This window comes from Cladosporium halotolerans (genome assembly GCF_011745625.1).
Source record: "Cladosporium halotolerans strain TM138-S3 chromosome Unknown Sca6, whole genome shotgun sequence".
In the NCBI taxonomy this organism is placed as follows: domain Eukaryota; kingdom Fungi; phylum Ascomycota; class Dothideomycetes; order Cladosporiales; family Cladosporiaceae; genus Cladosporium; species Cladosporium halotolerans.
The window spans coordinates 1,104,471-1,118,363 of record NW_027191457.1 but is presented as its reverse complement, the minus strand read 5'-3'; the positions used below and the strand labels follow the sequence as shown (position 1 = coordinate 1,118,363).

The window sequence follows — 13,893 nt, the reverse complement described above, 5'->3', positions numbered from 1 at the left end:
ACTGTCGCCTTCCAAGATGAGATATTCGCCGAAGCAGGCGGCATGCACAATGTCCACATCGAATACACTGAGCCACTCGATGGCAAGCTGTCCCTCCACTACGGCTCATGCAATGCAAAGTCATCGAGTGATTGCCACCATAGCCTCGGAGAGACTCATATAGGCAACCATGGCCTCGCGAAGAGACATGCAAGCCACCCTGATCAGCGTCCAACTAAGTTCGTTTGGCTACCTCCCCACGATGCTCCGTCTGATGGCTGCCTGCACGCATTTTCCGGAGACAGACTCGTGGGCAGATCTGCGCCTATCACTATGGCAAGGCGCAAGGAGCGCCGGTGGACGGCAGCTGCTGACATCATGGACGCTGAAGGCCCTTGGTTCGACGGCGTGGCCTACCTGCAAGAAAAGGAGCCCGAGGATGCATTTGTTTCCGCGGAAGAAGTCCAAGACCATCGGCATTCTCGGTGGAGGAATGTCCGGTTTGATGACTGCCCATCTGCTCGACTCTGTCGGCATCCATGATTGGACAATCGTTGAAGCGTCTTCGCGCATCGGCGGAAGAGTGCACACCACCTATCTCAACGGCTCAAAACCCGAAGACTACCAATACCAGGAGATGGGACCGATGCGTTTCCCCGTTAGTATCTCCGACCCGGACACAAACGAAACGCTGCAGATCATGGATCACCGGATGGTTTTCCAGCTTGCCGATGAACTCAACAAGCAGAACGGCAATGACTCGTCGCTCGCTGTCAACTTCATCAAGTGGATTCAGAGTAGCCCCGGAGCGCCCTCTTCCACTTCAAAGCGTCGCCCGGACGGCACCGTGCCGAGCGTTGCAGAAGTGTCGGATGATCCAGCATACGCCACCAACCTCAACGCAACATACTCGAATGCTACCCTGGTTGCGCAGGCGAAAGATGCTATTGAGGAATGGAGCGATCTCGACCATGACAAGATCGCTTCGATCGCCACGAACGTCTTTCGCGCTCATAAGCAAGCGGTTGCGGACGGCTACTTCGACTTTTCTGAAGCTGGCTACTTGAAGTACTTGCTTCAGTATGACAACAACATCACCGACCAGGTGACCGACATCTCAGGGAGCCTCCCGAATTGGCTTTATGAAGATGTATACTTTGAGGCTACGGAGTGGCGGACAATCGACAAAGGCCTCTCTCGGCTTCCAGCCGCTTTCGGACCGCAGGTTCTCAACCGCACAATCTTCCAAACCTCGGTCCAGGGCATGTCGTTTGACGAGAACACTCAAAAGCTCTCTATCCTCCACCGTGATAACAACCTTTTCGACGTCGAGCCTCAATCCATGGAGGTCGACTACGCCGTCGTCGCCATTCCCTTCAGCCGCGTACGCTTGTGGAACCCAATGCCAGACTACACTTCCCTCCTCTCGCGCGCCATCAACCGCTTGAACTACCAGCAATCCTGCAAAGTCGCCCTTCACTACGAAACACGCTTCTGGGAGCACCTCGAGCACCCCATCATCGGCGGCTGCGGCAGCTCTAACATCCCTGGCGTCGGCAGCATCTGCTACCCAAGCTACGGCATCAACTCCACCGGTCCCGGTGTCATCCTCGCTTCCTACGTCTCCGGTACTTACGCCCGCTCACTCGCCGCTCTTACCGAGGAGCAGCATGTCGCCCGCGTTCAGCGCGCTATGATCGAGGTCCACGGTTCTGTTGCGCAGGACCAGTTCACCGGATCGTACGATCGGATTTGCTGGGAAAACAACGAGTTCCAGAACGGCGCTTGGGCGTCGCCGCTGGTTGGTCAGCAGCAATTATATCTCCCAGCTTACTTCCACACAGAGAAGCACACTGTATTCGGTAAGAGTGTTCCCTTGTTGGTCATGTGTGCCGGTCTGAGCTAATGTTTCACTTCCGCAGTCGGCGAGCACACGAGCTACACGCACGCTTGGATCTTCAGCGCGCTTGAGAGTGCCGTGAGAGGGACGACACAGTTACTGCTGGACATGGGCTTGGTGGATGAGGCGAAGGGGATCACGAACTTTTGGATGGCTAGGTGGATGCACATGTAAAGGGTGGTGCTAGGCATCGCAAGAGAACAAACTAAACTCAAAAAGAAGATATGCATGGAACGACCTAATGCAACACCTTTGATGTCATAACAAGCCTCAAGCCATCTGCCTATACCTCTAGCGAGCCTGACTCTTGCTGCTTCCGCTTGCGATACATCCATGCCGCGCTATCTGATTCGCTTGGACAAATCGAAATGAACATCGAGGCTTTCCGCACCCTTGAAAGCCTCCCTCAACCTCCTCACAGCCGGCGCAACAGACTCCAACATCCTCGTCATCGCAAACAGCGCCTCCACCGCGCGAACGCTGCCCTCTCCCTCCCACTGCTCTCCCTTGAACCGGCGATCCGTCCACTCGTCGAAATACTTCTGCGTCGCGACCTGGCTCAGCAGCAGCTCGTTCGCGCGGTGGAGCATGGGCATCAGCTTACTGAGGTCGAAACGCTTGCTTTCGGTGTCCACGTCTCTGAGCTTCGCGACTTCCGCGTTGATGTTCTCCGTCAGCTGTTTGACTTCCGCTACGTAGTCGCGGACGCGGAGGAGTTGGCGCTCGCACGCGGCGCCCCAAAAGAGGCCTGGTGTGTTGAAGGTGGTGTCGTCGGGGCTGTTCATTGGTGCGCTGGGCGCTTGGGAATCGTTTCGGTTGGTTTGGGTGTAGATGTAGCGTCAGGCAAGCTTGAATACTTGTAGTTGTGGTTAAGGAACAGTGAGCGCCGCGGCGGCTTTTGACGAACTTATAGCAGGCAGAGGTAACAACATCGGTCGTGGTGAAGGATGAACATTGCGTCTGTCGTTGTGAGCCTTTTGGTGCAATGATGTGAAGTGCGGTATTCAGGTCTGCAGCTTAGGTTGCAAGCAAACAATGCTCTCCATTCACGCGCGCTAAGACTAGAGTCAGGCCTACATCACGAGACCCCCAGCAGACGGCAGTCTCAATTCACTGAGCATGAAGAAATCTTGGTAAGGGAATTCGTTTCATTGCGATGTCGCTGAAAAGCTATGACACGCAGAAGGAGTCGCTATGCTAATGGTATTTGAAGGCAAGTGAGCTGCCGCTTCGAACGCTGTGCCTTTGAATAACCGATTTGACGGCGGGAGTGGACAAGCCCCACTCACAATAGCTTGGACAACCATGGCACTGCCACAGTAAAAATCTTGAAGGGACGGAGTTGCCGTTGTCAAGCCTTCAGATACCGATGAGAGCCTTGCGGCTCTTCATCCTCAGATCCTCCGCAACTTCTTCGAACTCTACCTTGACGTCCTTGCCCTCCTGTACAAGCTTGGCGGTGTGCTTCCAAAGTGCCAGTGTCTCAATCGAGCCGAGTGCAGGCATCCTCTCGAGCTTGGCCAGCTCCTTGTTGACTTCCTCGAGAAAGCTGTCGTTGAGAGCCTCGTTAGCGCCGTCGAGAAGGGTGCCGTCGCACAGCTGGCGGAATTGCGTCTTGATGGCGGAGATATCTCTCATGTCCTCTGTGGTCGGGCGCTCGAAGTGGTAGTCGCTGAAGCGGCGGCGGGCGGCGAGCAGCTGTCCGTGTAGATACTTGGCGAAGGACACGAAACGCTGGGCCTTGTTGAGGTAAGCCCTGGCCTCTGGGATCGGGCGCCCGAGGTGCCCGAGAGTGGCGGTCGCGTTGGAGGACGGAATGTCCTGGTTGGTTGTCTGCGAGTTGTCCGCCATTGTCGAGGCAGGGGCCTATTGAGCAGAAGGTTAGCGGAGGGTGCTCAGCGGCGAGGCAGTTTTCTTGCCTGGTCGAAGATAACAATCAGCGCAGATATTTCACGTGGCCAGTGGCAGTGGCAGTGGACGTTTGTGTACTAAGTGGTCAATGGCAGTGAGTTGATCTGTCTCAAGTGGTAATCGTGGCAGCAAACGCAAGCGAAAGCGAGTCTTCGAAAGCCGGCTGTCGGCGATGTTGGAGGAAAATGGCAGAGTGCGTTTTGCGCAAAGGCTTTATCCTACACTGGCAGGCGCGCGCGCGCGCGCGCGTGCTCTCTCAATCACATGCCAGATATGGTTGGCACATGTGGGGTCAATGCGCGATGCTGCACACCTCAGGCATCGGGGATCACAGGGCGATGGAGTCCACAGTGTTAGTATTGTGAACACTATTTCTATCGCATTGGCGAATCATTGGCGAAGTATTGACGACAATCAACTGCCAGAGGTGTTGACAGCGTAGTCTACAGTTCGCGTGGCAGCCTTGAAGACATGGCGTGCATGAGTGGAGGCATTGGTGGGTACCAAGCTTTCCAGCCCCACAAATCTTCTTGCAACCTCATCTAACCTCACCTCACCGCACGCCATGCAGCATTTGGGCGAACTAGACACTTCGCCTGCCTGGTGTGATGCGCAATAGTGACGGTAACAGAAAGCACACATTCAGAATACTTGCTAAGGTCGAAGACAGAATGGAAGGCCTCCAGCGCCCGGCCCACTGTCAAGTGAGCCAAGTAACTGATGGCCTACACAACGTTAGCAAGACGGGGGCGGCAGGCTGGGATTGCATGCCGCCAAATGTTAGTGTGAGACTTACCTTCCACCAGGTGCTCGACGGCGAGCTTGCCTGGTGCGGATGCCGAATGTTTACTCCCGTTGTTCTACGCCGACCCGGAGGCCACAGACAGTTAAGCCTGCTTGCGTAGCTGCGACTGTTAGAGCTGGTGAAAGCCCCTAAATCCATGGAGGCTATTACAAGTTCCGGAGACAGTCTCACGCCGAGTAAAGGCACCGCTCGGTCGATCTCCGTAACCTTTCCTTGCAGGGAGCACTTATGGTCCCTCTTCGAGTGGTCGGACACCCGTCGAGTCGCCATATCCTGAGGACACGCGTTGGCTCATCGGCCGAACAGCACAGTCAGTTCGCTAAGAACCATGAACAGTATCGCGGTGTCTGCAAAGCCCAGAGGGCAATGGAGCGCTACTGTGCAGGACACCATTGACCTACAGCAAAGCGTGGTGTGCGCCTACTGCGTGATAGACGATGGTGCCTCGAGAGGAACGAGTCAAGCGCAATGAAGCACCTGCTGCTCTTCGGCGTGTCGGAAACTTGAGGGAACAAAGGGGATGGGGTGCATGTTGTGGGTGATGGGTTGTGTGGTGGTTGGTGTTGGTGGGTGGTGGGTGTTGTCGGTGGAAAGCTTGGGAAGCTTGGGAAGCGGGCTTTTTATATTTGCGCTGTGGGCTGCCAAGGCGCTTTGTGATTGTACTGGAAGGGGAAGGCACGGGAACGCGCGCTTCAGCAGTTGTGGCAGGAGCGAGCTCAGCGCGTTGCTTCGCGCGACGGTCGGCGATCAGGTCAGGCGGAATCAGTCGCCTGTGGCTACTCTCAATGCTCCGAGACTCCAACAAGGTGATTCTGAACGGCGCTCGCAATGCCTATGGCTCGGACTCTTTCTCAACGAACGATCATCAAGATCGGTCAACTTGACCGCCGCATCGGCGTACAACAGATCGGGATCGCGCTCTCCCGGAGGGCAACAGCCACAAACAACCACCACCCGCAGTGTTCAAGATTTGAGAGCATTGCATCACCAGCAAGCGCGCGAATGATCGATCTGGCAGAAGCAGGAACACTTTGGGAAACACTTGCGATCGAAGGCTTGAACGACGGCCTCTTGGGATTGAGAGAGCTTTCCAGAATATGTATCAATCCAATCACAAAATCCATTCAATCTTCATCCGGCCAACATCCCACCCCATCCGCCCTCTTGCACGATAACCCCGTTTCCAGGTGCGTAGTTCATGCGAGCATGAGAAAAGCGATGAGCAGAGAAAGTCATCGAAGCGAGGACAGCAAGCCCGCGACTGATACTTACAAGAAGCTTTCCGCTGTCGGCACCATGCTGCATTATATCGATGCGAACACCTCCACCCTCGTGCGGCATCATGGATGGAAGGTGGAAAAGAAAACCCAGCGGCTAATCAACATTTTCAGAAGGGTGGTGGAAAGCACGTTGGGAGAGTGAATGGCACGTTCGATTGGATGGAAGCTATTGCATCCTGGACGCGATGCATGCTGATGACTCGGTCGGAAGACGCGCAAGAAAGCAAGCAATGGGAAATTTGGATCGAAGATGATGTGACCGAGGAATAAGAAGAAGGTAGCGTACATCAGCAGTATTCGAAACTTCAGATCCATTTTTCCTACTAGCGAGAGTATTTTCACGGAAGCTGCACCTCCGTGAATCGTTCTATCTGTCTATCAATATGGAGAACACAAGGCCCCTGCGATACCTCCGACAAGCAGTCAGCTCCATGTCCCTTAGTTCTTCGAGACACGCTTCCATGTCGGCCCTTTGATCTCACTCGCAACGCCCTGGATCGATGTCGCGATCGCATTCCAGCCATCGTAGCAAGGGTAAACGATAACAGCCGCCATCGCGCCAAAATGCCAAATGATCGCCGTCGTCACCCAGCCGAAGAAGAAGCTCCTCGTAAAGATCCAGTCGCGGTAGAGCGGTAGAGGCCACAGGATCAAGGTGACAACGACATTGACTACGAAGAAGACCGACGCGATCTTCAACCACTTGCGTATGTGGTGTAAAGTCTCGGGAGACATTGGGTGGACAACGTCGTCGAGTTTGGAGGCAGAATTGCCGACGCTGTTCGACGGAGTCTTGGACTCGCCAGATATGCCCACCGAATTCTTCTCATTCTTGTCGTTCCGACCCTCCATCGGACTAGCAACTTCATTCTCGCTGCCAGAAGTGGAGGGAAGCGTGGTTTGCGATGACACCTTCTCTTCAATAAGATCGAGCTGCAGAAAGATCCTCCAGTCGAAGCGGCTGGGCTTCGCGAGTGAGATTGCCAACGAGAAGACTGCTGGGGAAAAGAAGGACACAATTGCGCCGTAAAGGCCAGGAAGTTACTGTTGGGTAGTGTGGATGTTGATGGCACCTCCCCAATGCCAGGAAAGTACAAACCAGGTCAGGAGTCCACTCAATAGTCCGAGGACGGGCGACAGAATGGCGGCCGCTTTTGTTTGTCCAGACCACAGGATAGTGAACATGAGAGGGAAGATCGCTGGGCACGCGATTATCGGTCGGAAGTACGTGGTCCAATTGTTGGTGGCGCCAGCGTAGTTCAACATCAATGCGAAGCCGGCCATGAACGCGCCGTGAAATACCACGCCAAGATGGCTCACCTGAAGCGTCTTGCGGTCGGAGGCCGTCGGGTTGGAGTAAGTCCTGTAGATGTCGAGAGAAAGAATACTGGATACTGCGATCATGCTAGATGACACAGTGCTAGTGATGGCCATGAAGATCAAAACTAGTAGACCTCTGTAGCACCCGATCCCAGCAGAGATTTGAGAACATAGGGCATTATCATTCCAGAATTCACCTGGGTCTCAGATAATGTACCGGGATACAATGCCCACACCGGATTGTTCTCGATTGCTCTTGCAGACAGTCCAATGATGGTCCCAGTACACCATGGTACCGCCAGGATGACGATGGAGGCAAGATAGTAAGCCGGTACTGTAGCTTTCACGTCCGATGCAGACGCCTTTTGCCAGAACGCTATATCGACCAGAACGAGTGCGAGGTTGCCGAACTTTAGGACTAATCCAAACAGGATAGCTGTGCTTGTAATTGGTACCTCTTCTCAGATTTCTTTTAGTGGTGTAGCGAACCTCCTCTGGACTTGGCTGACAGAAGTGAGCCCGCAAAATTCCCTTCAACATACACCTCGCTCGCCATGACCTTGTCATAGAGACCAGATATACCTCCAACGTGCTCATTGGTGAGGACTGCGAGCGATAAGTAGATAAGGAGAACCAAAGCAACGGTAGTGTGAGATAGTCGGTCAGGAACGTAGCTTTGAGGCCGCCGACAGCGGTGTAGATGACGACTGCCAGAGATGACGGGTCAGCACTTTAATCACCCTCACGGAAGGGGCGAGTGTCAAACCTCCGGCGGGTATGAAAATCCCAGCTGCGGCGATGTGCATTCCCGTCATTCCAGAAACCAGCTGTGCGCCCGCTAGGATCATTCCTCCACAGCCAAAGATGTTGTTGATGAGGTTCAACAAGATGAATATCCCGTGAGCGTACTTTCCGTCTCTGATCTTGATGAATTCCAGCGACGTGTGAGCGTAAGGGACTCGGAGCTTGGCGACAATGCCCATGACTGCCATCAAGGCGATTTGGAACGATAGTCCGCTAGCCCACCAGATCGGGAGAGCCACGCCCCATCTGTAAGTGTATGCTGCTGCAATGACGCTTTCGTTGATCCACCTGAATCTGGTCAGTGTCGTTCCGTAATGTGAAACCATAGGTGTCCTGCTTTCGCTGGAGTTGATGGAGCTCTTGCAAGGTTTACACTTACATCCAGCTGGAGAACACCGCTGAGCAAGTCAACCCGGTTCCCACGGAGCGATTAGCAACCATGGACATCTCCGAGCGCTCCGAATCCTCAGACAAGTATCTCTTCTGGACCCTTACAGCCAGCAAGATGATACCGCAGAAAAGAACGGACAGCCCGCAGATGATTCCATAGCCGTCTGCTTGAGAGAGTAGCTCGACCTCCATGGTCGCGTTGTATCGCTCTTAAGAATGAGATCGTTAGAGGGACAGCGAAATATCCGAGTCGGTTACTTAAGCCTTTGCAATGCCAGGTTAGAGCTGCTTCAATGCGAGGTAAGACATCCTTCAGCTACCGTTGAGCAAATGCCCACATGGCGAGCGCATGGTGTGCATGGACGGCGAGATGGTGTCATTTCGGGGTCCCTCTAAACTTCCCGATTGCAGCGTGGCGACTGCGGCAAAGCGATAAGGCTTCTAATAAGCGGCATGGCTGTAGGACGATTTGGTAGTTGTCATTGGGTCGCGGGACGCTTGAAGTCGTGAAGCCGGTTGCGTGATGGGGAGACTCAAGCACGTCTGCGCTGCGGCTTGGCTGGCGCTTGTTTTGGAGCCAATACTCCGCGACAGAGGAGTTGTGATACTGTGAAAGTGACGGTTTCTTATGGCTCGAGTCCAATCACGGGAAAAACGCAGAAAGTCTGAGATCCTATCGAAAATGCGCAAACAGAGGGGAAATACATCGCGCTTCAATGCGTGTGATCATAATTGGACTATGCTAAGAGGCTACCGGAGAGCAGCTTTTTGCAACCAATGTGACCAACAAGTTGTAAAACCAAAAACCATTTCATCGGGATCTTCCTGCGATAACGATACTAGCAGACCGCCAACATGACCGCTGAGGCCGCTTTACGCTGATAAGTGATACCATCCCGGCAATTTCCCATTATCCACTCCCCCAATTTCATCTCAGCAAGGACTGGAGTACCATCCCAGAGTCCGTCACCAATGCCGTATTCAAACCTCATACGCGAGGCACTCAATTCCCTCCAAGAGCATCCAGCGCTGCGCGCTCTCAGTCATGCGTCCCCATTGGGACTCCATCATGAGCGTCTCCCTGTTTTGGCCCCACTCGTAGGCGCAGCGCAGTTGACGGGCGCTGAGCAGCGCAGTGGCGGTCCTGGCCTTTGTAGCTTGACTGTCGCTGACGCCGTCAGAGTCCCCAGACGGACCGGAAGAGACCAGAAAATGGATGCGCTCGAAGAGTTGCTGTGGAAGCTGGCAAGCAGTCGAGGTGTCGCGGTACTGGAAATTCTCGCGCTCCTGCTTCGCCTTTTGCCAATCCAGAAAGCGTTCCGGACGGCGGTCGACGTTCTGCAAGCCGATTTCAGACAGCTTTTTTGAGAGTGCCTGCAAGTCGGAGCCTTCGCTAAAGGCCCCTTTGCGGTGAGCTTTGAATGTACGCTTCGGCGTGACCGGAGAGTTCGTCACTTCAGTCAAGGCGGTCTCTGACTTGTTCGACGTGAGAGCCGACGCGGCAGACAATGCGGCAGCGTAAGAGAGACCGCTCTTGCGGGTGATGGTAGACGGCGCAGGATCGGTGTTGGTGTCGCCTTCATCTCCGTCGGAGCCGGAGAGCGCGCTGGCTTCGATAATGGCTGCAGAGTCGAGGCGCTCAGTGCGCGCGTCAGGCGTATCATCGAGAGCCTGGCTGCTAATGAAAAGGCAAGGGCCTGCGTACTGATTGCGAGAAACTGCAGCCGGGGCGATATAGGCCAACTTTCGAGAGAGGATGACAATAGAGAGCGCGGTATCCCAGAGGACGATGCTGCTGAGGCCGCTCTTTTCGATGATGTGACGCTGGATGTGCTTGCGTGCGCTCTCAAGATCAGCGACTCCATGGTCGCCGGCGTCTTCAGCATGCAAAGTGCGAAGGCTGGTGCGACGATCGTCGCCAGAAGTCCGAGGGAACCTGCGCAGCTGAAGATCCTTAGTGCTCTGACTTGTAGGACTCCCCGGGCCTGAAAAGGCCAGCCTATCGTACTTGTAGTGCTTGCGAACCGTATCAGTCTTCTTGAGAACATGAAGACCGTATTTGCCGATGGTGTTCTCGTTGCCACGCCAATCGATGCCGCCCTCCACCGCATCCTGCTGGTAAGCATCGACAGAGGTGGTCGCCGGGGCCGCGTTGATCTCGTTGGTGAGCTGGTTCGGGAAGTAGTGATCCTCAAGAATGTAAGAGAGCCACAAGGCGCCCTTGTCAGACAGGCCGATGTTGTTGAATGAGATGTACGGAATTGAGCGCAGACCGCAGCGCCGATGAAGGAAGACACCGGCTGTCATGGGGTCGAAAGCCATAGAGTGCGTGCTCTCGTCGTCGGTGACAGCTGATCCGACATCATCATCCTCGAGCGACTCCTCCAAGGTGCGAATCGAGTGACCGCCACCGAGAGCGATGGGTTCGATTGCCGGCTCGTTGCAGTGGACCTTGCAGAAGATTTCGAGAGCTCTGTCACCAAGCGTGCCGTTGGCGCTCAGGTCCAGCCTGCGAAGCATCTTGCAAGACTTGAAAGCGACCAAGAAGAGCTCAAACTCTTGGGCTTGAGCGTCGGTCTCAACGGTGATGGCGTTTTCCGACAGAACGATGGTCTTGAGCTCGTTCTGAGCAAGGTCGATCACTGGTGCCAGGGTAGCGAGAGAGCGTGTCGTGAGCCTGTTGTCGCGTAGATTGATGCCTTCGAGCACAATGGACGCCTGGGAGTCGCCAGCTTTCATTGCAGCATACAAGCCTTCAACCAGAGCAGCCACACCGTCGTCGGTCAAGGCCTTGCTGGGCACGATGAGGTCGATGAAGTGCACCCCGAGGTTGTCTAGATCGAGGCTGCGGGCACTGCTGCCGCTGGCCTTCCTGGCCTTTCCGGCGTGGCGAGCGGCATCCTTGCGGGTCTTCTCCAGCTCCTTCAGCGCAGCGTCGCCGATGGACTTGCCGAGCTCGGCGCCTTCGTTGCGGCGGTTGGTGCAGTCGAACTTGTTGCTCTTACCCATGTTGTCGTGGTCCTGCGGGTTAGAAGCCTCCGTTTGTTCCCCCGAATCGTCGCTAAAACCCAAAGAACCGCGCTGCCTGCTCCCTGATGTCCCTTGCCCAGATGTCCCTTGCCCAGCGGAGGATGAAGGGGAGTTCAACTTACGCTTCTTGCGTGACGTTTTGGTGAAGAGGTCGAGGATTGGCATTGCTGGCGAAGGTCGAAGGTGCAAAGCCGGCAAGAAAGGTGGGTGTTTGTTTGTGGTGCAGAAGGTCCGGCCCGGCCTTGTCTGCAAACGCGAGGAAAGAGCAAGTTGCGCAGCGCCCACGGCGGCCTGCATCTGTTCGCCGCAGGCACACGTGATTCACTAACTTACGCCATGTGACGACACCTGAGGCCAAAGCGAGAATGTTGGATGCTCTCGTCAAGTAATGAAGAGGCGTTAGGCACGATCGATTTGGCGGACGCCGGGTGGCACTGGCGTCCCGTTTGCGGTATTTGAGCCATTGCTCGCAAAATGCCGCTCGCTTCTGGTAAAAGAGCCTTCGCATCAAGATTATGCTATATTACACTGTCTTCTCGCCTGTCAGAGGACATCGCGCATTGCAGGGCGGGAGATCAGCTTACCTAGACTCATTCCCGACTATTTCTCTGCACCAACCATCTGTCCACACCACTGATAAGCCGTCCTTGAGCCTCACTTCCTGAGTGCATGTGATCACATCTCTCTTCTCGGATCCTTGCAACAGATCCACCTGGCGGCCTTCTCAGCCACAATCTCGACATCGGCAGAGAGCCATAACTTCAAGACACCCGCAGACACAGTAGCCATGCCTTGGGCAACTCCGCGCCTTCCAACGCTTGTGACTCCTTGCGAGATGGACGAAGATAAGTGGAGATCTCGCACTAGACCGCTCTGCGCTCGACCGATGGTCCTTCGCCATCTACAAGCGGCGCAAGCCTCTCAGTAGACTGAGAGGTTCGGCGATGATGAATGCCGTGGCGCAGCCTCATCCTTCGCTGTTGACAACGGCCGCGAGGACATCATCACTCAGTATCAATGCTTTGCTTCTCTCAGCAAGCGAGCTCACGCTGCAGAACTCTTCCTGGTCTTGGCCCTCGCCCTCTGCACCTCCTTGTGAGCCTTCCGCGCCTGGTTCAAACTGCTGGGAGCAACCTGATCATGCGAAAGCTTCTTCTCGACGGCCTCTTCAGTAACATCGTCGAGCACAAAGTGACCAAGCTTCCCATCACGCCATCTCTGGATCAACCACAGCGCGGAAGCCTCCATATCAGGGACACCTCCCTTGCCTAACCGGCCGTTCTTCCTCGCGATCGCTTCCAGCAGCTCGGTGACATTGTTGGTAGGCGGGTGGTACTCCTTGTAGACCTTCGGGCCGTACAAATTGATCTGAAACAGCAGATAGTCCGCCAGCGTGAACGGCGGGATGATGGTGTCTTTGACACTTCCGCAAAGCGCCAGCTTGAGCATGTGGTCGGCGTCCGGCACATACGGCACGAACACACCCGGTGTGTCCATGAGGTAGACGCTGCCGCCATCAGTCCCTTCTTCCGCCGCGTCGTAGATCTTGACGCCGGACCGAGCGATCGTGCGCGTCACGCCAGGCTGGTCGCCCGTCTTCGCAGCTTTGCCCTTGCCCACGCCTACGCGGCGGAGAGCATTGAGCAAAGAAGATTTCCCTACATTCGGCATGCCGACGACCATGAGGTGGGAGCCCGTCAGGCTGTTGCGGGTCGTGTTGGCCGTTTTGATGTGCTCAAGCACCCTTCGGATATCACGCGTGGCGTGCTGGTCTGAGAAGAGAACGGGAGACGGATGGTGCCATTTGCGCAGCAGAGCTTCTCGCTACATTACAAAGTTCTACATATCAGCCTTGCTGTTCCTGCCTTCGCTCCGCCTGGCCTTGCCATACAACGACGCACCTTATTGTCCTCTTCGCCTCCTTTTCGGCCCAGGTCTTTCTTCGTATACACCACCATGCGCTCCCTTCCTGCCAAACTCTCTTCAAACAGCGGATTATGCGATGTGAGCGGCACGCGGTAGTCTCTGCATTCGATGATCAGGTCGATCTGCGAGAGCATCGTTCGCATTTTGGCGAGGCCAGCGGCATGGTGGCCGAGGTAGTAAGAGCGCGGGACCGAGTCGAGCAGCGGGAATACTGCTCGTGGTACAAATGGGGTGGCCATGGTGGCCTGCGGTCAACGATGGGCTAAAGTCAATGCCATCAAGCGATGGGTTAGCTCTAGACGTTCGGAGGTCGCAAGCCTGATGTTGATGGCTCGGAGGTGAGGCCGGCAGCGGCATTCAGGGTCCCGAGGGTTAGGGTTGTTGCGATGACGTTCGGACGTGCTGTTATGTCTCTAATGCTTACAATCTTACATTCTCCAAGATATCTATCTACGAGTATGGAAAATGAGGCGTCTTTCCATCATTGACAGAGGATTTATTGTTGTTCGCATATACAGAACAGAACGCGTTGAATCAGAACATGCATG

The 13,893-nt window shown here is 55.0% G+C and overlaps 6 protein-coding genes across 6 annotated transcripts; 1 reads left to right on the top strand and 5 right to left on the bottom strand.

The window, feature by feature from the left end:
* Positions 1 to 169: 169 nt before the first annotated feature.
* Positions 170 to 2,254, top strand: WHR41_02722 (uncharacterized protein; the record flags this gene model as incomplete). The annotated part of the gene is made up of 2 exons (XM_069371328.1): positions 170 to 1,841; positions 1,902 to 2,254. The coding sequence occupies 2 exons, from the start codon at positions 170 to 172 to the stop codon at positions 2,051 to 2,053; spliced, it is 1,824 nt and encodes a 607-aa protein (XP_069231924.1). The 3' UTR covers positions 2,054 to 2,254.
* Positions 2,255 to 3,238: 984 nt separating this feature from the next.
* On the bottom strand, positions 3,239 to 3,730 carry WHR41_02721 (uncharacterized protein; the record flags this gene model as incomplete). Its single annotated transcript, XM_069371327.1, has 1 exon — positions 3,239 to 3,730. One exon carries the CDS (start codon positions 3,728 to 3,730, stop codon positions 3,239 to 3,241), a length of 492 nt encoding a protein of 163 aa, XP_069231921.1.
* A 2,485-nt stretch (positions 3,731 to 6,215) lies between these two features.
* WHR41_02720 (uncharacterized protein) lies at positions 6,216 to 7,279 on the bottom strand (the record flags this gene model as incomplete). The annotated part of the gene is made up of 2 exons (XM_069371326.1): positions 6,216 to 6,836; positions 6,921 to 7,279. 2 exons carry the CDS (start codon positions 7,277 to 7,279, stop codon positions 6,314 to 6,316), a joined length of 882 nt encoding a protein of 293 aa, XP_069231922.1. The 3' UTR covers positions 6,216 to 6,313.
* Positions 7,280 to 7,613: 334 nt separating this feature from the next.
* On the bottom strand, positions 7,614 to 8,658 carry WHR41_02719 (uncharacterized protein; the record flags this gene model as incomplete). The annotated part of the gene is made up of 4 exons (XM_069371325.1): positions 8,379 to 8,658; positions 7,962 to 8,287; positions 7,685 to 7,902; positions 7,614 to 7,631 (listed from the first exon to the last, which is right to left on the bottom strand). The coding sequence occupies exons 1-4, from the start codon at positions 8,579 to 8,581 to the stop codon at positions 7,614 to 7,616; spliced, it is 765 nt and encodes a 254-aa protein (XP_069231695.1). The 5' UTR covers positions 8,582 to 8,658.
* A 712-nt stretch (positions 8,659 to 9,370) lies between these two features.
* On the bottom strand, positions 9,371 to 11,398 carry WHR41_02718 (uncharacterized protein; the record flags this gene model as incomplete). The annotated part of the gene is made up of 1 exon (XM_069371324.1): positions 9,371 to 11,398. The coding sequence occupies one exon, from the start codon at positions 11,396 to 11,398 to the stop codon at positions 9,371 to 9,373; it is 2,028 nt and encodes a 675-aa protein (XP_069231694.1).
* Positions 11,399 to 12,463: 1,065 nt separating this feature from the next.
* On the bottom strand, positions 12,464 to 13,584 carry WHR41_02717 (uncharacterized protein; the record flags this gene model as incomplete). The annotated part of the gene is made up of 2 exons (XM_069371323.1): positions 12,464 to 13,243; positions 13,321 to 13,584. 2 exons carry the CDS (start codon positions 13,582 to 13,584, stop codon positions 12,464 to 12,466), a joined length of 1,044 nt encoding a protein of 347 aa, XP_069231868.1.
* Between the last annotated feature and the right edge of the window lie 309 nt (positions 13,585 to 13,893).